The following is a 25718-nucleotide window of genomic DNA, read 5'->3' as shown; positions in this document are numbered from 1 at the left end:
TCTCTATATAAAGAGAGTGCGCGTGCTGTGAGCGAAGGGATGCGCTCGCGTGCGGCAGCGAGAGGTGGACTCGGCGTGGGGACGAGGAGGCGGAGAAAGCTGCCCACGTTGATCGGCTGACCATTCCCCATTGCACATTCACAATGTTGGTGTTGTTGGTGATGATGTGGGGAGCGGTAGTGTAGCGGTTAGCGCGCTGCGTTGCGAACTTAGAGTCCCGAGTTCGATTCCCTCTCACGGCCAACACCAGTGACGATTATGTTAACCGGTCCTGGGCCTCCCCTAGGTCGACTCAACCTCAAATGAGTACCTGGTGCGGTGTGTAAAAACATCGCCACTGGGGAGGCAAAGGCGGTCGGGCGTGGTGCTGGCCACCCAACTCCCTCGTGTGCCGTGCCCCTACAGTCTGTTAAGGCTACACGGGGGGTCTTTGTCTTTGATTGACATTTGGACGTGGTTTCAGAGGGGAGCGCGCTGCGCTATAAATCCGGCCACCCGAGTTCGGGTGGCCAACACCACTAACGATTATCTGAGACGACTTACCCTCAAATGATAACTAATGCGGTGTTTAAGCATCGCCACTAGGGAGACAAAGGCGGCTGGGCGTGGTTATTGCCACCCACCCCCTCGTATGCCGTGTCGGCCTCAATCTGTTGAGGATATATGGAACATCTTTGGCTTGTCTCTGTCTATGTATATATGTGTGTGTGTATATATACACACACAGACAGACATCCTGCCAGCAGGCGTTCGACACTTCACGTAGCCTGGCACAAGCGACGTGGTGACGTCACCGCCACTGAGTAGCGAATGGCGCGTGTGTACATATGTGTGTTTGTACATACATAGATATAGTTGTTGTCAATGTGTCTGGTATATGCTTATAAGAAGAGGAGTCGTTCGTGTCCGGGGCTTTGTTACAGAAGCGTTAATCATCGCCGTCGATGCCACCCTCTCTCCGTCCCCTTCTCTCTTCTTTCTCTCTCCGCTCGTTCTCCCACCTTGCGCTGTCCCCTGCGAGGTCTTAACCATCATCACCAACCTCACCTCTAACGACTCTACAGCCCTCTCCACACAGCCAGCAAGCCATTCCTTCACGGCCTCCCCCCGCCCCGCCTTGTCACCGCACATCCATCCTCCACTTCCATCCTCCACTTCCATCCTCCACATCCTCGCTCCCGTCAACCACCCCCCACACCCCACCTACCTCCCCCCCCTCCCCCCTGCGTCTTTCGGGGTCTGCGGGCGGAGACTGACAAGACTAGAACGTGACTAGAACGTGACTAGAACGTGAGTGAGAGCGAGAGAGGAGTCGAGAGGCACCGGGGGAGCCGCAGAGCCGCAGAGGAACGTAGCGACACAGAGAGAGAGCGGCGCAGACACAACAACTCGTGCACGCACACAGGCGCTGAGACGACTCAGGCGCAGACACGCGGAGAGAGAAAGCGACACATAGAGAGGCAGATACACACATCGAGAGACTGGGATAACACACAGAGAGACACACGGGGAAGGGAAGGTACACACCGGGTGAGATAGACACAGAGAGAGCAGGCAAGAGATCGACACAGACACAGCACTGGCCTCGAAGGTCGCTGCACCGCTGTTACCATCATCCTCATCACCGTCGTCATGATGCTGAGTGGAACCTGCGTGCTTCCCCTCCTCCTCGCCGCTCTCATCTGCTCACTCGCCGTTACTCCGTCCCGCGGCTGCGGACCCGGCCGCACGTACGGGCGGCGTCGGCAGCCGCGGAAGCTGACGCCGCTCGTCTACAAGCAGTTCGTGCCCAACGTGGCGGAGAAGACGCTGGGCGCGAGTGGCCGCTACGAGGGGAAGATCGCGCGCGGCTCTGAGCGCTTTAAGGAGCTGACGCCCAACTACAACCCCGACATCATCTTCAAGGACGAGGAGAACACGGGCGCCGACCGCCTCATGACGCAGGTGAGAGGGTTGCCTGCTTGCTCGTCGAGATGATGCTGCTGCCGCTGCTGTTGCCGCTGCTGCTGTTGCTGCTGCCGCCGCTGCTGCGATCGATCTAACTCCGTTTACTGTTGCTGCTAGTGCTGCTGCTGCTGCTTGTGATGATGATGCTGCCGCTATTGTGGATTATTCTCATGTTGCTTCTACTCCTCGTGATACTGATGCTACTGCTGCTGATGATGCTACTGCTGCTGATGATGATGATGCTACTGCTGCTGATGATGCTGCTGCTACTGCTGCTGATGATGCTGCTGCTACTGCTGCTGATGATGATGCTGTTGCTGCTGATGATGCTGCTACTGCTGCTGATGATGATTCTGCTGCTGCTGCTGCTGCTGATGATGCTGCTGCTGATGATGATGTTGTTGCTGCTACTGCTGCTGATGATGCTGCTGCTGATGATGATGCTGCTGCTGCTGGTGATGCTGCTGCTACTGCTGCTGATGATGCTGCTGCTACTGCTGATGGTGATGCCTGTTTTGCTACTGCTGCTGATGATGCTGCTGCTGTTGGTAGATCCCGGGACCAGTGCCGTGCGGGCAAGTCAGGGCGAGCCTCGTTCGCCCCCCGCTTTCTATCGGCTTTAGCGTCGCACTCCACGGGAGGCAAACAATAATAATATTTATTAATCTTTCTGTCGATCGAGAAGAACCACACTGAGTCTAAGGAAACTTTTTTTCCAGAGGGTCCTGCTACATTTGGGAGTTCATGTTTAGATGTTTCCAGCCAATTAATGATGAGTGTGTTTACGCACGTGGGAGCAGGCCGGAGCACCCAAAGAAAATCCACGCGTGCGAGGAGGCAACACTCTATCCCTGTGCAGATTAAGTTCGCACTTGCTTGTCCTGCTTTCTCCCGCAAAGCCAGGGCATGGGACTGTGAGTGAGTGATTCCCGCTCACGCCCATCGCCAGTGACAATTATCTGAACCGGTCATGGGTCTCCCCTAGGTCGACTCAGCCTCAAATAAATACTTGGTTGCGGTGTGTGAACATCGCCACTAGGGAGACAAAGGCGGCCGGGCGCGGTACTAGCCACCCACCCCCTCGTGTGCTGTACCGACCTTCATAGGTGCTCGATAACAGCACTTGCCCCAACAGTCTGTTAAGCCGATACTAGAGGATTTCGATTTAAAGCTTTCGTGACTGCAAGGATTCATCTTCTTTGGTTCTTTCGGTAAAGTCACGTAGAATGAGAATAAGATAATAAATTGATAAAATAAAATAACACAATAAAATTCTCACGACGTTTCGGCCACAACACAAGCGGCCTTCATCAGGTGAAGGGACGAGACTGTCTGGAGGACAGCGCTGGAGCGAACACAGCGGTCTGAGCTTGGCTGTGTTCGCTCCAGCGCTGTCCTCCAGACAGTCTCGTCCCTTCACCTGATGAAGGCCGCTTGTGTTGTGGCCGAAACGTCGTGATAATTTTATTGTGTTATTTATTTTATCAATTTATTATTTTATTCTCATTCTACGTGACTTTACCGAAAGAACCAAAGAAGACAATAGAGGATGTTTGTCTTTGTTTGTGTACGTGTGTAGTTGTGAGCGTTGGCTCAAATCTTACCCCTCTCAAATACTGAACGCATTCGTCAATGACAATGCGAACCTAAAACAAAATAAAGTATATATTTAATAGGCGAAGTTTCCGGCAATGATCCTTCTTCATATCCGAGAGATAGAGAGGCCACAAATGAATTATATTATAGCCGAATATTGCACCATGAAAATGTGGCGGCTCCACTGTGAGACCGTCAGAGGCCACTAATTGTGTCCGTCTTCTAATTGTAACCGACAGAGGCTGCTTCTCCCTAATAGACGCCACCACGAGGGCTCTCTGTCCGCCTGTGTCCACCCAGCAATGCACACGTGGGCACTCCGCAGTTAGTCGATCGGCGGGGTCGGGTGTGGTGAAGTAAGGTGTGGGTACTCCCACGTCTTGGATAGAGACATCTTCCAACGTGAAGATGCCTATATCTAACTTGAAGATGTCTCTACTCAACGTGAAGATGCCTCTACTCAACGTGAAGATTCCTATATCTAACGTGAAGATGCCTCTATTCAACGTGAAGATGTCTCTACTCAACGTGAAAATGCCTCTACTCAACGTGAAGATGCCTCTACTCAACGTGAAGATGTCTCTATCCAACATGACGATGTTTCTATCCAACATGACGATGTATGTACCCAACATGACGATGTATGGACCCAACATGTGGATGTTTCTATCCAACATGACGATGTATGTACCCAACATGACGATGTTTCTATCCAACATGACGATGTATGGACCCAACATGACGATGTTTCTATCCAACATGACGATGTATGGACCCAACATGTAGATGTTTCTATCCAACATGACGATGTATGGACCCAACATGACGATGTATGGACCCAACATGTAGATGTTTCTATCCAACATGACGATGTATGGACCCAACATGACGATGTATGGACCCAACATGTAGATGTTTCTATCCAACATGACGATGTATGGACCCAACATGACGATGTATGGACCCAACATGTAGATGTTTCTATCCAACATGACGATGTATGGACCCAACATGACGATGTTTCTATCCAACATGACGATGTATGGACCCAACATGTAGATGTCTCTATCCAACATGACGATGTATGGACCCAACATGACGATGTTTCTATCCAACATGACGATGTATGGATCCAACATGTCGATGTTTCTATCCAACATGACGATGTATGTACCCAACATGACGATGTTTCTACCCAACATGACGATGTTTCTATCCAACATGACGATGTATGGACCCAACATGACGATGTATGGACCCAACATGACGATGTTTCTATCCAACATGACGATGTATGGACCCAACATGACGATGTATGGACCCAACATGACGATGTATGGACCCAACATGACGATGTATGGACCCAACATGACGATGTTTCTATCCAACATGACGATGTATGGACCCAACATGACGATGTATGGACCCAACATGACGATGTATGGACCCAACATGACGATGTATGGACCCAACATGATGATGTATGGACCCAACATGTAGATGTATGTACCCAACATGTAGATGTCTCTATCCAACATGACGATGTATGTACCCAACATGACGATGTTTCTATCCAACATGACGATGTATGGACCCAACATGACGATGCATGGACCCAACATGACGATGTATGTACCCAACATGTAGATGTTTCTATCCAACATGACGATGTATGGACCCAACATGACGATGTATGGACCCAACATGACGATGTTTCTATCCAACATGACGATGTATGGACCCAACATGACGATGTATGGACCCAACATGTAGATGTTTCTATCCAACATGACGATGTATGTACCCAACATGACGATGTTTCTATCCAACATGACGATGTATGGACCCAACATGACGATGTATGGACCCAACATGACGATGTTTCTATCCAACATGACGATGTATGTACCCAACATGTAGATGTATGTACCCAACATGTAGATGTCTCTATCCAACATGACGATGTATGTACCCAACATGACGATGTTTCTATCCAACATGACGATGTATGGACCCAACATGACGATGTATGGACCCAACATGACGATGTATGGACCCAACATGACGATGTATGGACCCAACATGACGATGTATGGACCCAACATGACGATGTATGGACCCAACATGACGATGTATGGACCCAACATGACGATGTATGGACCCAACATGACGATGTGTATATAGTTTGCGTGTTGTGTAGTGGCATCTTTCATACAAATTTCTTCTCAAATTGCTGCTGTAGAATTTGTAACGCAGAGGCGTGTGAAACCACAAGTACGCGGGAAGGCAGGTAGCCAGAACCTGGGCCAAAAATTGCCCAAGGTTCGTGCTGCTAAGTTGTGATATTTGGCCAGCTCTGTGGAGGAACGCGACGTCCCCGGAGAACACCAATGCGTGCGAGGGAATCGTCAGACCCAATCCTCGTACAGATAAAATAGAGATTAAAATGGACCCGCTTGCTGTACCGTCATCATACCCTGGCAATCCAGGAGATGGACATGTGTAGAGAGGGAGACACACGCATTTGTGTAATGATAAAAGAATTCCCCTTTACTTTCCCACAAAACCCTCACTGACTCTGAAGACTCCTTTTCATCAGGTTCCTGCTGCCTTGGGATGGTTGAGTAATTATCTGAAGAGTGAGAGTTTGGCTTCGTGTGCCAGGAACCTGGAGAGCACCGGGCAGCCCTTACCGCGACTCACGCTCGGAATGGCACTGAGAGACGGGAAGAGGAACGCGCGGATTCTGGAACAAACGGAGATCAGAGGCGACACGTTGAGTGGTTTTGAGCAGAACACGTCGCTCGAAGGGATGATGATCATGATGATGACCGATAGACGAGTGTGGCGATGGAGTAAGAGCCGAATAAATCGAGAGAAACGCACCAAAGAGGGCGATCGCCGTGTAGATGGAGCGATGAGATGGACTGTGAACATGGGGTGAGACGCTCACGACGCCGACGGAAGATGTTCGACGAGGTTGTCAATGGCTCGACGACTGCTGCTGATCGTGCAGGGAAGCGTAACGATGTTTGTCGTTCACCAGTCTCAGGGAACATCTCTGGTAGAGGCGGTGATGATGGTGCTGATGGTGGTGATGGTGCTGATGGTGCACTTATTCGTCAGGATTCTGACGGGCGGTGTTTTTAATGTTCGGGAAGGTGGTGTACAATTATGCTAAACACTATTTAATTGGCCAAACATCCCAATGTATCAGGACCCTCCTGTAAAAGCGGTGTTGAGACTCAGTGAGGCTTGCTTGGGTACATTAATTTCTAACTCGCATTGATCTTACTGTTACTAATTTCACAAACTACATAAAGATATTGAAAGACAGTGACAGACGCAGAGACGCATACTCGAGGGTCGACTTCATAAGTTAACAAACATGAACGAGAGAGAGCAGCAAGGGAGTAGAGAGGGAGAGGGAACAGAGAGTTGTGAGATCGAGAGAGAGGAGAGAGGGAGAGACACAGAGGGACAGGAAACGAGACAATGAGAGAAAGACACATACACACCCGGGGAGAGAGACACGCACAGACAAAAGAAGAGACACGCACAGACTGAGATACAGTGAGAGACAAGAAGAGAGAGGAGACACACAGCGACACGCGCACACAGGGACGGAGACAGGGAGAGAGTTAGCAGGAGAGAGAGAAGAGACGCACACGGAGGGAGAGGGACACAAGGAGAGATAAAGACGAGGAGGGAAAGAGGGAGGGAGAGAGGGAGGGAGATCGTTTCGCCCGCCCGGCACGCGCCACTGAACGCCTCCAGAGCGGCGCTCAGCGATGCGCGAAATCGGCCTCGCGAGCACGGGGCGGGCTCACGGCGAGACAATCAATTAGCGTCTCGTGTCACGGGCTTAATGGCCTGGAAGCCTCCCCGCCGCTTCCCCGTCGTGCTTGCCAAGTCCCCTCGCGGGGAACTGGCCCGACGCACCGAGACCCCCTTTGGGCGGGTAAAACGACCCCCTTCCTGTCGGGGCGGCCGAGTGGCTCAGGGGTCACGGCCGACGCCGCTAGGAACCTGGGTTCGAACCTGGGTTGAGGCCGCACGCGATTAAACCGGGTTTCCGAGTGCAGCGATTTGATGGTTTCCGCTCGGTTCTCAATGACTACAAATATCACCAAAACACGAGTTGCCATCGTAATTATCCACTGTTTATCCACTGCTGGCTGCAGCCCCCCCCCCCCACCCCAGCGACATCCCTAACGATCCAGCGCCGCTATAGTCCGCCTGTAGCGCTCCTATATCGTCGACTCCGATCTCAACGTTCCGTCTCCACAGTGGTCGCGTCTATCGGCGATCAAACAAACGAGACTCGACCTCGAGTGGCCGGGCTCTTAGCCCAGCACGATAACCACTGCGCCACCGCATTGACGATCTATTTACATAAACACTCAACACATTGGTCAATAACAATGTGGTCTTAAACAAAAGTACGTTAGACGACGTTTCGGACAATGGCCCGTCTTCGCTATGTACATGCACAGGTGTTTGAGACGGCCCAGGCACGCAGCCAGTCGCGTCCACGTCGCCCGCTCGACGCGTCCCACGCGTGCACAGCGCCCCGCACGTGGGTAGCGACGTTGATGAGAACCCCGACTCAAAGTCGCGGTTACTCGCTGACCATGTACGGGCGTTGTCTCGCTTCGTCGTCTCTAAAGCGACATAATGACTCACTTGAACGTGACTTTAAATATACATTTTTGTATCTTATGAACGAAGCGGCCGCGCATTAGCAACTTATCTAACCCGTCGGGCAGAGGCTGAGGTTCGATTGCGAATTTATCCGACAGAGCGACTCGCATCAACAGTCACAAGGACGACTCCGCGCAATGGAATCCGCGTGACTCGCCGACCGTCTCTTGCGAGCGTCTCTCTAACAGCGGGACGCGGTGTCGTAGACGTTCAGCGCTCACCTTGACGCGCTTCCATTGCGCTGTGCTCTGTCGAGTCGTTACGCGCATCGACACGACTGCAATGGAAACTGATTTCTGTTCACAAAAAATCAACACCCCTGGCCCGTGACTCGTGCTACAGATGCCTCGCCTAATATACAGGAAGTCATGGATTCGATCCCGACCCTGATAATTAAGGGGGGCAAAATCTCGACGTTTCGGCCGATCGACCTCCTCGTTCCACCCTTTGGCAGCGCTGCAAGGACCGGCTCAACTCGCTGGCCATCTCGGTGATGAACCAGTGGCCCGGCGTGAAGCTGCGCGTGACCGAGGGCTGGGACGAGGACGGCCACCACTCGGACGAGTCGCTGCACTACGAGGGCCGCGCCGTGGACATCACCACGTCGGACCGCGAGCGCGCCAAGTACGGCATGCTGGCGCGCCTGGCGGCCGAGGCGGGCTTCGACTGGGTCTACTACGAGTCCAAGGCGCACGTGCACTGCTCCGTCAAAGCCGGTGAGCGAGCAGCAGCAGTTTTTTTTTATCAGTTTTTCAGTTTATTTATTTTGGTATAGCCCTGTGAGCCATTCGGCTCTTGAATCGGGTGCAACCACAAAAAAAAACACGAACAAGAAAAACATCTTAAAGTGACTATGTGTGAGTGTGCAAACAGAAAATCCATGAAAAAACAGCAAAATATTCCTGAAAAAAGCACCGTACACCAACGCTGTGTGCAAAAAATCCCAGTGGGATGCAAGTCAAACAACAACAACAACCACAAGAAAACTTAGATTAAGGCCATCAGTCTAACTCCGTACTACAACAAAACAAACATGTCCAAACCAAAAAACGTTTTCGAAATCACCAAAAAATAAAGCCATAATTGCAACGTAACAGTGATCATAGGGACTGTGACCGAATTTTTACAATAAACTACGTAAATAACTTTTGATTTAAAGCTTTCGTGACTGCAGGGATTCATATTCTTGGTTCTTTCGGTAAAGTCACGTAGAAGGGAAACAATAAAAGAACAAACATATAAAACAATAAGTAACATGTAACACCAAATCCTAGAGCAATAGCTGGCTGCATGAGTTACTCCACAACAACAGAAGCATCAGTCAGAGTATCAAATATTTCAATGCACCTTTAAAATCAGCACGCTAAATCAAAATACAGATAATACTTTGCAGCGTCATCCAGAGCGAAACATTTTATCTTATTTTAAGCCAATGAATAGCAGTGGCAGCCAGGGGTGTACAACTCCTCTAGAGCAGTTTTGAGAGAAGACCTCATTGGTAGCGATTCAAGTTGCAGTTTATTGGCAATAGCATTCCAGACCCTGGGGGTATCAATAGCAAAGGCCCTTCCTCCAGTTTTTGTACGGCAATAGGGAATGTGAAGCTGGTAAATGAGCGAAGACCTGAGGTCAAATTTGTTCTTTGAAACAGAGAGGAGATCTAGCAGGTAGTCTGCGGATTTTTTGTAAGTAGATCGTGAATAAATAAGATCTGGTGCACAAGCCGTCGAACATTAAGAGATGTTAAGTTTGACCCAATGTAGAGATCACAGTGGTGAGTCCTATATGAGCAGTTCAATGTAAATCTTAAGGCCGAGTGAGAGATGGAATCAAGCTTCTTCAGTACAGTATTTGGGGCTGATTTATACACGATGTCACAGTAGTCAAGTAGGGGCAGTATGGTAGCTTTTATCAATTCCAAACGGAACATTTGGGGGGAGCAGTGCTTGTGTCGATACAGAAAAACAATTTTTATTTTTGTCTTTTTACCAATATAATCAATGTGATCTTCAAAATTCAGTTTTGAATCCAGGATGACCCCAAGATACTTATAGATCTTGATTTGCTCTATTTGATAATTAATTAAGGAATGTAATTGGGGAAAATAACTTCCTGCTTTAGTCCTGGGGAGAAGCATAGCACCTTAGTTTTGGAGGTATTCAGGATGAGTTTAAGAGCAACTAGCTGATGTTGTAGTTTGTTGAAATCACCCTTTAGCTTAGCAATCACGTCATCCGGAGAGCGGCCAGCAGTAATAAGTATCGTGTCATCTGCAAAAAGATTTACCCTGGAATGATCCAGGTCAATCCCCAAGTCATTGACATAAAGAGAGAACAAAAGGGGGCCGAGGATGGAACCCTGTGGAACCCCTTTTGTTATCTTAACACTGTGAATACAGTTTGGGTGCGAGAAAAGAGGTAATTTTGTAACCATTTTACTTCGTTTTCGGAAAAACCGAGGCAAATTAGTTTACTAAGCTGGGTGGTGTGGTCTACTGTATCAAAAGCTTTGGACAGGTCTAGAAAAAGACAGGCACAGTACTGCTTATTATCAAGGCTACTGTAAATGTGATTCCGAGAGTCTAATGCAGCAGATGTAGTGCTGTATTTTTTTCGGAACCCAGATTGTTTTAGATGTAGTAGATTGTTGGTGGACAGGAAACTGCTAATTTGGTAGGTCAATAATTTTTCAAAAATTTTCATCAACGAGGACAAAATTGAGATAGGTCGGTAGTTATTTGGATCATCTTTAGGGCCCTCTTTGTGAAGTGGACGGACATAGGAATGTTTCCATTCTAGAGGAACTGATGCTTCTTTGATGGACAGGTTGAAAATATGGGCTATAGATGTATATTAGGTGACCAAGAGATAGTAGTGCAGCAGCAGCGGCATCATCGTCACTAGCGCCACCATCGTCAGCATGAGCATCGTCAGCATTGTCATCGTCAGCAGCGACATCATCGTTACCAGCAGTAGCAGCAGCGTCGTCATACACACGTCATATTAAATTGTATACATACACATGGTGTTCAATTATACGCACACATGCAAATTTCAATCCTACACACATAATATCAAATCATACACGTGAATTAAATGTTCCATTATACACACGTGTTATATTCAATGAGCTGCACGGTGAGGCTAGTTTGGTGCTAATTGGGGGTTCATCGATAGGCGTAGAGACGGCGGCGGCAGTGGAGGGGGGTGCGAGCGAGCTGGAGGAGGGGGTGGGAGCAGTGGGGGTGGGGGCAGAGGGGGTGGGCGCAGAGGGGGTGGGGGCAGAGGGGGTGGGGGCAGAGAGGGGTGGGAGCAGTGGGGGTGGGGCAGAGGGGGTGGGGGCAGAGGGGGTGGGAGCAGAGGGGGTGGGAGCAGAAGGGGTGGGAGCAGAGGGGGTGGGGGCAGAGGGGGTGGGATCCGGAGCGATCAGCAGGAGGGAATTTCGCACCTGAGTAAACGAGGAGGGGGCTGCCTCCCCCCCTTTCTGTCGCCATGTTTATTTATTTACTTGCCGTCTCTGTATTCAGAGTGTGCGGAGTTTGTTTGCATGCAGAGTTGAAAGGATCGATTAGTGACGACTCCGCGTGAGAGTTCGTGTAGACACACACAGACACACACACACAGACAAACACACACACAGACAGACACACACAGACACACACAGACACACACACAGACACACACAGACACACACACAACAACAACCGCCATTCGCCACTAAGTGGCGGTGACGTCACCACGACGCTTGTGCCAGGCCATGTGCACCTTAAGGCCACGTGAAGTGTCGAACGCCCGCTGGCAGGAGGTCACCGGGCAGACCCAACTGCCACAGGTCGACTGACTGAGATTACTTAGATGACTGGCTGATGCACCACCTGTGCCCCCACACACACACAGACACACACAGACAAAGATACCCCATATAGCCTTAACAGACTGTAGGGGCAAGTGCTGTTAGCGAGCACACACACAGACACACACACAGACACACACACTCTCCTCCCTCTCACATCTCACTCTACTCCCCTCGACGCGCTCTCCCATCTCTCCCCTCTCACAACTTGCTGTTAAAACCCTCAGTCAACCTCCGCTCAGTGAGAGGTCGCTCATTCTCCTCTGCTGACCCCAGAGTCTGGAACTCCTTTCCTCCGGCCGCCCGTGCTGCCGACTCCCTGCCGCTGTTCAAGTCGCGGCTCACCAACCTCCCTCTTCTCCTCTGCCCGTGTCCTTCTGCCTCTCCCTCTCTCTCTCTCTGCCACCTAAACATGTCCACGTCTTTCTGGCCATCGTATAAAGATGCCGTCGCATATGTAGCTACATAAATACAACTGTCGCTGACAATAAGAAATATAAGGATTTAAATCTACAAACATGCGAACGCTCCCAGGGTACACGAGAGGTGGCGTGGGCAAGACGGAATCTTACCTGGCCGTCTTTGTCTTTCTAGTGCTGTTACGTACATGCAGTGTACCAGGTACGCATTTAAGGCTGAGTCGACTTCGGAGAAAGAATCAACAGATTCGGTCGTTGTTCAAGGCCGGGAATCGAACTTGGGTAGGATCGTCACTCAGTGTGCAAACGATGACACCTCCGATTTGAACGGTTGGTCACGTACGGTGCGAAAGACGTTCACCATAATACACTGCGCCACCGCTCCCAAAGGTTCCAGTGGAGTTATAAACCAGCAATGGGGAGACAAAGGCGGTCGGGTGTGGCTTTGTCCATTAGAACCGTTCGTGTGCTATGTAGACATATACGCATGCATGTTCACGGTCGTGATTGGTGTGGATGTTTGCGATGTTCCAGAAGGGATGGACAGTTGTCGTTTGGCACGAGCGCATTTGAGTTTTTTATTGCTAAAGCTGGGAACTTCAGAACACGAACATCTTTTCATATGGTGTCCAACAAATAACAGCACGGAGGTTGATTGATTTCACTCGCAGGGCAGGCTGAGCCTGCAGTTACACGCGGCTGCAATTCCCTAAATCCACAAATTCCATCCCCATCACCGGTAAACCAAGTAATTCGCCTGCCGTGGAGTGTGACGATGTAGCCGGTAGAAAGCGGCGGCGGGCGATGCCCGCTGTGGATTTCTGCTGCTGCTGCGTCGCAGAGCGCGCATCACGAGTCACGCGTAGCCCCCTTACGCAACCACAGCGAGTATGCGCATAACAATAATTTATTCATTCATCCGCCCATTCATTTGCTGATTCGTTCGCTCATTCATTGCTGTGTACACACGAGCACAAGTCCGTTTTGTGTGCGTCCCCCCCCCTCTCCTCTCCCACTCCGCGCCGCAGCACAATCTGCGCTCTGTCCGGCGAGCGCGTCTCGCAGACAAACACGGCCGCGCATTCCTTCATAGCCCTGCCGGTGCAGGGAGGACGGCAGAGTCGTGCAGCAGGGAGGCCGGGTGGTGCAGGGGGGTCCGATGCAGGGAGAGGTTCCGTGCAAGCTGCTTGCCGCGTTCACCCCACACGTGGCACCCATCAGCCACAACGCCAACGAACTCGGATTTCGCGTTTGGAATATTCTCCGCTGCCATCCCAACATCCCCTTACGGCCCCGTTTCCTTGATCAATTACAGCCGGCAGCAACGTTTGCTACCGAAGAGGCGAGAGATTTCACGTTGATTGTATGTTCCAGTTCAGCGTTTCGCTTTCTCTCTGTCGGCTGTGCGGCTGGGTTCCACGTCATCCCCAGGCGAGGGAGTTCGTGCTGCGCACGGAGCTCGGGAGGAGGCGTCACGCACCGATCTGCGATGCCCCTCGTATCCGTGCCGTTCGGGTCAGAGTGTTGGTCCCCATCATCAATCAAACTGAAAGTTTGCTCGGACAGAGCTGGACCCTCGTCCAAATAGGTGTGGGGGGCGGGTGTTTGGGGGGGGCTGAGAGAAGTCAACCCTCTACGGGGCGCGCGAGAAGCGCTGCTTTCCACGAGGGCTCCAAACAGATTTGTCTGCTGTGACACAAAGGACGCTGAAAATCTCATTGCGTCCGTTTTCAATTACCCTGGCACTACTGGTAGCGTGGTTAAGCCACTGCTGAATAAAGACTTCCCCTCTACGCCGTGTTAGTTGTAGGGGTTGTACCATACTTCACGACGATGATGAGAGTGGGTTGGTGAAAGCGAGGGGGGGTGGGCGCGGTTGGCGTTCAGACATCCCGAGCCATTGGTCATGGGGTCGCTAGGTTAATATCGCAGTGCGCTAATCACTACGCCACCGTTCCATTTGTTTCTCACTTAAACGCAACAACTCTCTCTTTACCCCTGCCCTGCCGGGTGTCCGTCTCCCGTCCCTGCAGAGAACTCCATCGCCGCAAAGTCTGGAGGCTGCTTCCCCGGGGACTCGCGCGTCTTCGTCGAGGGCGGCCGATCCAAGCGGCTCCGGGACCTGCGGCCGGGAGACCGCGTCCTGGCGGCCAGGGGGCCGGGTTCGCGCCCCGTCTACAGCGACTTCCTTCTCTTCCTCGACCACGAACCACACCGCCGGAGACTCTTCCTCTCCGTGAAGACGGCGGCGCCTGCGCGCACGCTCCTGGTCACCCCCGCGCACCTCGTCTTCGCCGCCAACTCGAGTGACCCGCGGCACGCGAGGCCCGTGTTCGCCAGCAGGGTGCGGCCGGGCATGCACGTGTTCGTGCTGGACGGTGACGAGGTGGCGACGTCCCGTGATAACGACGATGATGACCACGAGGAGGAGGATCATCGCGATCGTGATGGCGGCGCGCGCCTGCGTGCCGCGCGTGTGGAGCGCGTGAGCTGGGTGGAGGCGTGGGGCTCGCTGGCCCCGCTCACGGCTCACGGCACGCTGGTTGTGGACGGCTTCCTCGCCTCCTGCTACGCCGTGGTGGAGCTGCACGACTGGGCTCACGCCGCCTTTGCGCCTCTACGTGCAGCGCACGCGGCCGCCAGGGCCACGCGGTGGCTCTTGGGTCGGGCGGCCTCGCCCGGGGTCACCGAGTCGCCAGAGGAGGAGAGAGAGGAGGAGGGGGAGGAGAGCAGATTCCTCGGTTGGGACTCTCGGTTCCCCGGCAACTGTAGCGGCGCGCTGGAGGCGAGGAGCGCGCACATTCACTGGTACTCGCGACTGCTGTACGGACTGGGTCGCCTGGTGTTGCACGACGACAGATACCACCCGCTGGGCATGGAGCTAGAACCCTGCAGCTAGAGTCGGGGTAATGCTGGTGGCGGTGTTGGTGGTAATGGTGGTGGTGTTTGTGGTGGTAGTGGTGGTGGTATAATACTTATGTGTATGGCTGGTGTTGTCGGCTTTGGCGGGAGAACATATCTGTTCCACCCCTGCAGCATCTGTCCCTTCCCCCGTCACTGTCTCTCGCACACCAGTGCGTGCATATACACACACCCAATCATGCATTAACACGTTCCTATGCACACGCAAACATAAATATGTACATAGGCACACATACATACACACGCGCGCACTATTTAGCAACTAAGCGAATTAGCCCCCAACCCTGGTCTTACATTCACACGTTAGATGACACGCACGCATATCCGCACGCATACAGTATACATATTGTGCATTGCACACAAGCGCGCGCACACAGGGAAACAGACGGATACAAAGATCCCCGGTATAGCCTTAAATACTGTCAGAGCAAGTGCTGTTAGCGAGCACCATTAAAGTCCGGCGTGGCGCACGAGTGGCTGGGTGGCCAGCACCACTCCGCCCTTTGCCTCCCTCGTGGCAATGTTTACACATCGCACCAGGTACTCGTTTGAGCCTGAGTCGACCTCGGGGAGGCCTAGGACCGGTTCATATAATCACTTGCTGTGCCACAATTTTACACGCACATACACATACACACACCCGTTCACACAAGGAGTTAGACTGAGCCACTGGACACAGCAACAACAACCGCCAATCGCCACTAAGTGGCGGTGACGTCACCACGACGCTTGTGCCAGGCTATGTGCACCTTGAGGCCACGTGAAGTGTCGAACGCCCGCTGGCAGAACGGTCACGGGACAGACCCAGGTGCCACGGGTCGACTGACTGAGACGACTGGCTGATGCACCACCTGTGCCCCCTACTGTGCCAACTTGCTATGCTTTAGCCACCCGGCGCTCTGCTCGTTGTTGTGAGCGTCGCTCCTCCGCCCTCCGTTGTTGTTGGAGGGCGACTGCCTCCAACTGCCCAGCAGCGTCCTTCACGAGCCTCCTCCACAGAGGCCGATCTTGACACCGCTGGTACCAGTCATCGGCAAGTCCACTCAGCTCCACGTCCTCCTGTACCACATCACTCCATCTCTTCTCCAGCCCGTGCCGCGCCCATTTAGCCCCCTCTATCCGACCAAACAAAAGCTGTTTAGGCATGCGGTGACTGGGCATGCGGGCTACATGATTCAGCCAACGTAGCCTTGCCTGCCGGAGGAGCTCACCGATGGGACTTTGCCCAGATCTTTCAAAGATTTGTGAGCTCCTCACCCAATCCAGCCTGGTTAAACCCAGGATGGCTCATAGGCAGGCCAGCCTAAATATTTCCAATCGGCGAAGATGCTCCATTAGGGGGGGTCCACGTTTCGCATGCGTCGAGAAGGGGGGAATGACCGTAGCCGAAAAGACTTGAATCTTCGTGCAGAGCGACAGACCAGGTAGCTTCCACACAGCGCTACGCAACCGATGAAAAGATAATGCCGTTCTACTTATTCTGAGCGAGACCTCTGCTGTCAAACCGGAGGCGGTCACGAGCACACTGCCCAGGTATGGGAAACTCTCCACTCTCTCCACAACTGCCCCATCACCGATTGGGTGTTGTGGGGGTGGAGTGCCCGATAGTACAAAATACCCAGGCAAGTGCTTAGTTTTGGTGGGGTGCATGGTAAGTCCCCACCTCTTAGTGGCACGCTCCAGTTTCAGCAGCAGCGCCTCCAACTCCTCCTCTGAAAGAGCAGCAATTACCAGATCATCGGCATACATAACGTGGTTGACCAATAGGGAGCCATCCCTTGACCGCACCCGGGCATCGATCAGCCTCCCATTGTATCTGTACCAGATGGAAATTCCTCTGGTACAGCCATCAAAGGCGTGGTCTAAAAATATGTAATTAATGTTGGAGCCAGAGGACATCCCTGTCGCACCCCAAGGTGAACAGGGAATGGCTCCGACTCCCGGCCACGTAGTTTTACCCTGGCCCGCTCACCATCATGAAGGTCCTCAATGATCGTGAGCAGAGGGTCAGAGACTCCGAATGCACGAAGAACACGCCAGAGCCTACTGATGGTATCATAGGCCTTGACCAGGTCAATAAAGCAGAGAAATAGGTCTTGTTGGAATTCCCTACACCTCTGCTGTAGCAAACGGACAGAGAATATGGCATCTGTGCAGGACCGCCCTTTCCTGAAACCGCATTGGGGCTCCGCAAGCCTCTCCTCAGCGTGTCTGGCAAGGCGATGTTGAATAATCCTTGCCAGGACCTTTCCCGGCACACTGAGAAGTGAGATGCCCCTGTAGTTGTTACAGTCTGTGCGGTCCCCCTTCTTAAAGAGAGGGAGGCACATACACCCACGGACTCACACTCAGCCACAAAGATCTCCCGTGTAGTAAGCACCTATTAAGGTCGGCACACGCACAAGCGGCACTGTTAGGTCAAGCAATACACAAAGACGAAGATCCTCCATATCGCCTTTAACAAACTGTTCTGGCAAGATCTCTAGCAAGCATCGAGTTCATGCACGACACATCCACAAAGGTCCCCTTATAAACTGAATAAATGCTGTCAGCGAGCATCTATTAATGCGGCGGGGCGTGACCTGCAGCGGTGGTTGATGCGCGTCAAGGGTTACTAACTCGGCACAACTGGGAATTATTTAGATTTAGTGTCTCCACAGTCCATTTGTTCGTAGTTATATACTAGTTTGACGTCCGGCACATCTGGACACAGTATATATATACCGTGTCTATATATGTATACTGTCGCTTCATGTGGGCGTGATGGTAGCTGTTAGCGAGCACCTGCTAGTGAGAACATACGAAAGGATCATCTGATAGTAACTACATCCAGCAAAGACAAAGGTCCCCCGTAAAGACTGTTGGGGCAAGGGTTCTAGGTGAGCGCCTATGAGGGTCAACACAGCACACGATGTAGTGAGATCGATAGCTCCACGTCCGGCCGTCTTTGTCTCCCCAGTGCTGATATTTTACACACCGCACCAGGTACTCATTTGAGGCTGAGTCGATCTAGGAGAGGCCCAGGATCGGTTATATATGTGCCACTGGTCTTGGCTTTGAGCGGGAATCGAACCCGTGTCGCGCAGCCTATGAACAGACACCCACATCCACAAACATATGTAATATACAACTTTTGCGTAGAACATGATCACACACACATACATACATGTGCCCACTCAGTGACACACACACCACACACGTCACACTCTGCACCGTCCCTCAACGCCATCCATCACGACATGAAATCGTGAATCTTCCCCGAGAGGACGAGGCCAAATATCGACGGCAGTCACTCAAAAACTTGCTCGCGTGTTCACTACACAAACCAACGTGTTCACTATACACACCAACGTGTTCACTATACACCAACGTGTTCACTACACACCAACGTGTTCACTATACACACCAACGTGTTCACTACACACACCAACGTGTTCACTACACACCAACGTGTTCACTACACACACCAACGTGTTCACTACACACACCAACGTGTTCACTACACACACCAACGTGTTCACTACACACATCAACGTGTTCACTACACACACCAACGTGTTCACTATACATCACCGTGTTCACTACACACCAACGTGTTCACTACACACACCAACGTGTTCACTAAACACACCAACGTGTTCACTATACACACCAACGTGTTCACTATACACACCAACGTGCTCACTACACACACCAACGTGTTCACTACACACACCAACGTATTCACTACACACACCAACGTGTTCACTACACATACCAACGTGTTCACTACACACACCAACGTGTTCACTACACACACCAACGTGTTCACTATACACCAACGTGTTCACTACACACACCAACGTGTTCACTATACACACCAACGTATTCACTACACACCAACGTGTTCACTACACACACCAACGTGTTCACTACACACACCAACGTATTCACTACACACACCAACGTGTTCACTACACACACCAACGTGTTCACTATACACCAACGTGTTCACTACACACACCAACGTGTTCACTATACACACCAACGTGTTCACTACACACACCAACGTGTTCACTACACACACCAACGTGTTCACTACACACACCAACGTGTTCACTATACATCAACGTGTTCACTACACACCAACGTGTTCACTACACACACCAACGTGTACACTACACACCCCAATGTGTTCACTACACACATCAACGTGTTCACTATACACACCAACGTGTTCACTACACACACCAACGTGTTCACTATACACACCAACGTGTTCACTATACACACCAACGTGTTCACTACACACCAACGTGTTCACTATACATCAACGTGTTCACTACACACCAACGTGTTCACTACACACACCAACGTGTTCACTATACACACCAACGTGTTCACTACACACAACAACGTGTTCACTATACACCAACGTGTTCACTACACACCAACGTGTTCACTACACACACCAACGTGTTCACTACACACACCAACGTGTTCACTACACACGCACGGACACGACGGGGTGCACTGACGCACGCTCTCCGCAGCATGTATGTTGTTGTGGTAACCATCACACAGTGGTACTGGTGTAGTAGTGGTAACCATCACACAGTGGTACTGGTGTAGTAGTGGTAACCATCACACAGTGGTACTGGTGTAGTAGTGGTAACCATCACACAGTGGTACTGGTGTAGTAGTGGTAACCATCACACAGTGGTACTAGTGTAGTAGTGGTAACCATCACACAGTGGTACTGGTGTAGTAGTGGTAACCATCACACAGTGGTACTGGTGTAGTAGTGGTAACCATCACACAGTGGTACTGGTGTAGTAGTGGTAACCATCACACAGTGGTACTGGTGTAGTAGTGGTAACCATCACACAGTGGCACTGGTGTAGCAATGGTAACCATCACACAGTGGTACTGGTGTAGTAGTGGTAACCATCACACAGTGGTACTGGTGTAGTAGTGGTAACCATCACACAGTGGTACTGGTGTAGTAGTGGTAACCATCACACAGTGGTACTGGTGTAGTAGTGGTAACCATCACACAGTGGTACTGGTGTAGTAGTGGTAACCATCACACAGTGGTACTGGTGTAGTAGTGGTAACCATCACACAGTGGCACTGGTGTAGCAATGGTAACCATCACACAGTGGTACTGGTGTAGTAGTGGTAACCATCACACAGTGGTACTGGTGTAGTAGTGGTAACCATCACACAGTGGTACTGGTGTAGTAGTGGTAACCATCACACAGTGGTACTGGTGTAGTAGTGGTAACCATCACACAGTGGTACTGGTGTAGCAGTGGTAACCATCACACAGTGGTACTGGTGTAGCAGTGGTAACCATCACACAGTGGTACTGGTGTAGCAGTGGTAACCATCACACAGTGGTACTGGTGTAGTAGTGGTAACCATCACACAGTGGTACTGGTGTAGTAGTGGTAACCATCACACAGTGGTACTGGTGTAGTAGTGGTAACCATCACACAGTGGTACTGGTGTAGTAGTGGTAACCATCACACAGTGGTACTGGTGTAGCAGTGGTAACCATCACACAGTGGTACTGGTGTAGCAGTGGTAACCATCACACAGTGGTACTAGTGTAGTAGTGGTAACCATCACACAGTGGTACTGGTGTAGTAGTGGTAACCATCACACAGTGGTACTGGTGTAGTAGTGGTAACCATCACACAGTGGTACTGGTGTAGCAGTGGTAACCATCACACAGTGGCACTGGTGTAGTAGTGGTAACCATCACACAGTGGCACTGGTGTAGCAATGGTAACCATCACACAGTGGTACTGGTGTAGTAGTGGTAACCATCACACAGTGGTACTAGTGTAGTAGTGGTAACCATCACACAGTGGCACTGGTGTAGCAATGGTAACCATCACACAGTGGTACTGGTGTAGTAGTGGTAACCATCACACAGTGGTACTGGTGTAGCAGTGGTAACCATCACACAGTGGTACTGGTGTAGTAGTGGTAACCATCACACAGTGGCACTGGTGTAGCAATGGTAACCATCACACAGTGGTACTGGTGTAGTAGTGGTAACCATCACACAGTGGTACTGGTGTTGTTGTGGTAGCCATCACACAGTGGTACTGGTGTAGTAGTGGTAACCATCACACAGTGGTACTGGTGTAGCAGTGGTAACCATCACACAGTGGTACTGGTGTAGTAATGGTAACCATCACACAGTGGTACTGGTGTTGTTGTGGTAGCCATCACACAATTGAGGCGTCGGTGCTGCTGGTGGTCACTGCCAAGCACGTGGCAGGCCAGGCTGCACAGCCCGCAGACGGCAGGCGCGTGACGACGCGTCGAGTGATCTCTGTTCGCATCGATTCATTTCGCAGGTCACGATGGTTCACAGCGAATCCATTTGTGTTCGTTTTGTGTATCGGGTTCCCGTGCAGCCGCTCGTGGCCGGTACATTCGCTAAACAAAAATTAATCTGTGAATTTTATTGCGACCCTGAATCGGGGTAATTAATTGAAGTCGCCTAGTACCGGATCAGATCTCACTCAACATTGATGTTCGCCTTGGCCGTGAATCGGACTCGGCTATCAGCAGCGGCGAGTGATATCTAATGTTAGCCGTGACCGAGTCGTGGTGAATAGTCACACCCCTCTGGTTAGAGACCCATTTGTTCATTTGACGGTACCTGCGGGTTTGGTAACGAGCCCGTGTCTGACCCAGCATTGATTCGGGGTGGCCGCTCAGCGTGGATAGCTGTGAGGGTTCGCCCCAACGCACACGCATGCGGGTAGAGGGCTCGCGGGCTTTTGACGGAGTGTCACGCACGTGTCACGCATGTGTCATACAGCGCGCATGCTACAGGTAACGCTCACACGCGTCAGGCACGTGACGATTCGCATGTAGATCAAGTTTCGCTGTACAATGCTTTATTTGGTTCTCCACTGCACAACCGAGTCGCGCCGGGGTCATGCCGAGACATCCCGACGAGGACACAGGAGGGGCGAGGTTGTTGTTGTTGTTGTTTATGGCCACTGAAGGAGTCGTGCCGCTAACGCGACACGTAATGAACGAGCCGCGCTATGTGTAGATGGCGTGGGGATGCTGTATCCTCATGGCCTACTGACTTACATCGCACGTAATGAACACCTCATTAGCCACTGGCCCTGTTTGACCACAAGCCAGATTAAGACGTTTTTCAGTGAGGCCAGCATATCACGGGTGAGTTCCAGCTGGAAACGGAACATAGGCATTGGAAGACAACCCGTACCGCGAGGGCCCCGCGTTGGCTCGGATGTGCCAGTGGACAAGGAGTGCGCGTACATATGGCTGTGTGACAAATGTGGTGTTGGAGTTGGAGACACTGCGGGAGGAGACGTTATTGCTTTGATCACGTGCCCGCTGGCATCAAACTAATCAACGACAAAATATTCCCTTAAGTTTCATATTTGAATCAGCGATAAATAAGGAAGAGCTTCACTTAAGGGACCAAATCCACACGTGGATGAAACTATGTGTACGTGTGCATGTGTGTATGTATGTACTTGTGTACGTATGTGCACGTGTGTGTGTGACAAAGGCGGTCGGTAGTGGTGCTGGTCACACCACCCCGTCGTGCGTCGTGCCTGCCTTCCAAGGTTCTCGCGAGCAGCCCTTGCCCCAAAAGCCTGTTAAATTCCACACGGGGGACCTTTGTCTTTGTATGCTTGCGTCCCCTTGAGGGAACAGTGGTGCCAAGGTTAGCGCACTATGCTAAGAACCCGGCGCGCCTGAATGCAATTCCCTGCTTCCCCGTATGTCGACTCAGCCTTAAAATGAGTACCTGGTGCAGTGTGTCAACATCAGCATTGGGGAGGCAAAGGTAGCCGAGAGTGGTCCTGGCCACCCACATCCTCGCGTATGCCGGTTACCATTTGTGTGTGCTCGCTAGCAGCACTCAGCTCAACAGTCTGTACGGCAATAAGGGGGATCTCTGTGTGTACTGGTACCCGTGTGTCTGTGTGTGCCTGGGTGTGTGCGCATGTTTGTATCTCTTTGGGGAGAGCGGCAGTGTTGCGGTTAGCGCGCTACGAACCTGGCGATCCAAGGTCGATTCCCGCTCACGACCAACACCAGTGACGAATATGCGAACCGGTCCTGGGCCTCCCCGAGGTCGACTCAACGGCAAATCAAAGTACATGATGCCATGTGTAAACATGTATGTGCTATAAGGCAGTGCTGTTGTTGATGAATGAGTTGAATGTATTGTTTTGCTGTCTGTGCTTGTGCACCACTGCCAACGCTGCAGCAGCCTCGCCCAGTAATTTGACGCAGAGCGAGGAGGACTGCGCGCCATCGCGGCGCTGCGGATGTGCAGCGCTCTCATTCGCTCTCGACTCGCACTGCAGTGATGGTCGGCATCGTGTTCCACGTTTCGCTCCACGTGCTGGGAGCGTCCTCGGAAAACTGAAGCGAATCGTCGGACATCATACCGAACAGCAGGCCGTGTAAAGTGATCAGAGAGAGAGAGAAGTAAGCATTCGCTCTAGAAACACGTGTGGATTTGTCCCGTGATGTTTCTCTCTCGTGCAACTGGTGCCTGAACCACGACCCCGCCGTCCGTGTTTGCACACAACACTGGCCTCGACTCACGCAGCTACTCACGCGGGCACTTCTCTGCGTAGGTCCCGTAAATTATATTTTTCTACGATCGGATTGTAAAATAGTTTCCCAAAACGTGGGGGTCATTTTTTTTATTTTGTTCGTTTTGTTTCCTTCGGGGGTGACGGGGTTATTATTATTACTGAAGGGTGTATTTTCTAGAGTGTTGTAAAATATTAAATTGATTTTGTTTTCTTTTCAGAAGAGGCAGATGACGATAAATATATATTATATATAATTTTAATTTAATTGAGGAATACGGAGACAGGTGGAGCGTACTGGTCGGTGAGTGAGAGTTGAGAGTGAGCGTCGTGCTGAACTGTGCCTTGGGGTCTGACGCGCTACGGGGATCGGGCCGAAAGTTTGACACTTCGCCGATGTCTGCAGTAAAGAGGTTTTTTTCTTACACAGACGCGCCTCTCCTGCCTTTTCAATACAACACGGATACAAATCATCATCATCGTTGTCATCGTCAGCAGCATCATGCAACCCAACACGCCCGTCAGATCACATCAGATACAGGGGCTCGCCCCCTCTACAGCGGCGAGGTCGTCTCCCTTGGAGAGCTCAACCTCTGGAGATGACGATCCGCCTGCTGCAGCAGCTGCCGTGGCTGCAGCAGGTGTGGGGACAGCGAGCCTTCCCCTCGGAGTCAATAACGCTGCACTTAAAATAACACATATTCAACATATATACAATAAGCGACGTTTCGGGCAATTGTCCTTCTTCATAGCACATGTCGCACACGCCGCCTGTTGTATATTTGTTCTAAGGCCACGGCGTATAATTGACGATGTGTTGAGTTTTGTTGTTGTTGTTTGCACCACGGAGCTGCAGCATCACGAATCGAGTTGTGTAATATGTATATATGTATTCGGAAGATATACGAGATGTTTCGGACACATTGACGATACAATATGCCCAAGCTAGATGGGTCATTTTGACTGGATTATAAAAGAGGGCACTTTGCAATACGAAATGATGTATCCTCACAAAAGATCCCCCGTGTAGCCTTCACAGGCTCTTGGGACAAGTGTTGTTAGTGAGCATCTATGAAGGCCGGAACGGCACACGAAGGGTTGGGTGGCCAGCTCCACTCCCGGTCACCTTTGTCTCCTCAGTTGCGATATTTCCACACAGGTACTCATTTGAGGCTGCGACCTACAATCACAAACACACCATCGCACACCGCAGAGAAGTCGCAATTTCAACCCGCCGTCTCTCCCCGCCCTCCCAGCCCCCGCTCCCTCCCCCCTTCACCCCTCGTCCCCATCCTCTCCCCTTCGCCCCCGCTACATTTGGAGGCTCAGTATTGAATCGGCGGTGTCGCTGCTCGGGTCATCTACACACACCCCCACACGTACGCAAAGACAGGGACTCCGAAAAAACGAAGGACAACCCAGAGCCTTGATCTACTGATGTCATCGTAGGCCTTGACCATGTCGATAAAGTAAAGATGTTGGTCCCATTGACATCCCCTACGCCTTTTGCCGAAGTAGACGGACAGAGAATATGGCATCTGTGTAGGACCGCCCTGGCCTGAAACCACACTGGGGTTCCGCGTGCTGCCTGGCCATGCGATGTTGAATAATCCTCGCCAGGACCGTTCCCGGCACACTGAGGAGGGAGATTCCCCGGTAGTTGTTACAGTCTGTGGGTCCCCCT

The 25718-nt window shown here is 51.5% G+C and overlaps 1 protein-coding gene across 1 annotated transcript; it reads left to right on the top strand.

Annotated features, from left to right (window-relative positions):
* The first annotated feature begins 517 nt into the window (after positions 1-517).
* On the top strand, positions 518-24463 carry LOC116937290 (sonic hedgehog protein-like). Its single transcript, XM_032944357.2, has 3 exons — positions 518-1944; positions 8702-8963; positions 14552-24463. Exons 1-3 carry the CDS (start codon positions 1633-1635, stop codon positions 15415-15417), a joined length of 1440 nt encoding a protein of 479 aa, XP_032800248.1. The 5' UTR covers positions 518-1632; the 3' UTR covers positions 15418-24463.
* Positions 24464-25718: the final 1255 nt, after the last annotated feature.

The sequence above is a fragment of the Petromyzon marinus genome, chromosome 4, assembly GCF_048934315.1.
Source record: "Petromyzon marinus isolate PM22_M1 ecotype Great Lakes invasive population chromosome 4, UKy_Petmar_22M1.pri1.0, whole genome shotgun sequence".
Taxonomy (NCBI): Eukaryota; Metazoa; Chordata; class Hyperoartia; order Petromyzontiformes; family Petromyzontidae; genus Petromyzon; species Petromyzon marinus.
The sequence above is the reverse complement of the archived record's forward strand: the minus strand, read 5'-3'. Positions and strand labels throughout refer to the sequence as shown.

Coding starts and splice junctions, on each gene's coding strand:
- LOC116937290 (XM_032944357.2), top strand. CDS start 1,633: ATGATGCTGAGTGGAACCTGCGTGCTTCCCCTCCTCCTCGCCGCTCTC. Junction 1,945..8,701: donor CCGACCGCCTCATGACGCAG/GTGAGAGGGTTG, acceptor ACCCTTTGGCAG/CGCTGCAAGGACCGGCTCAA. Junction 8,964..14,551: donor GCACTGCTCCGTCAAAGCCG/GTGAGCGAGCAG, acceptor CCGTCCCTGCAG/AGAACTCCATCGCCGCAAAG.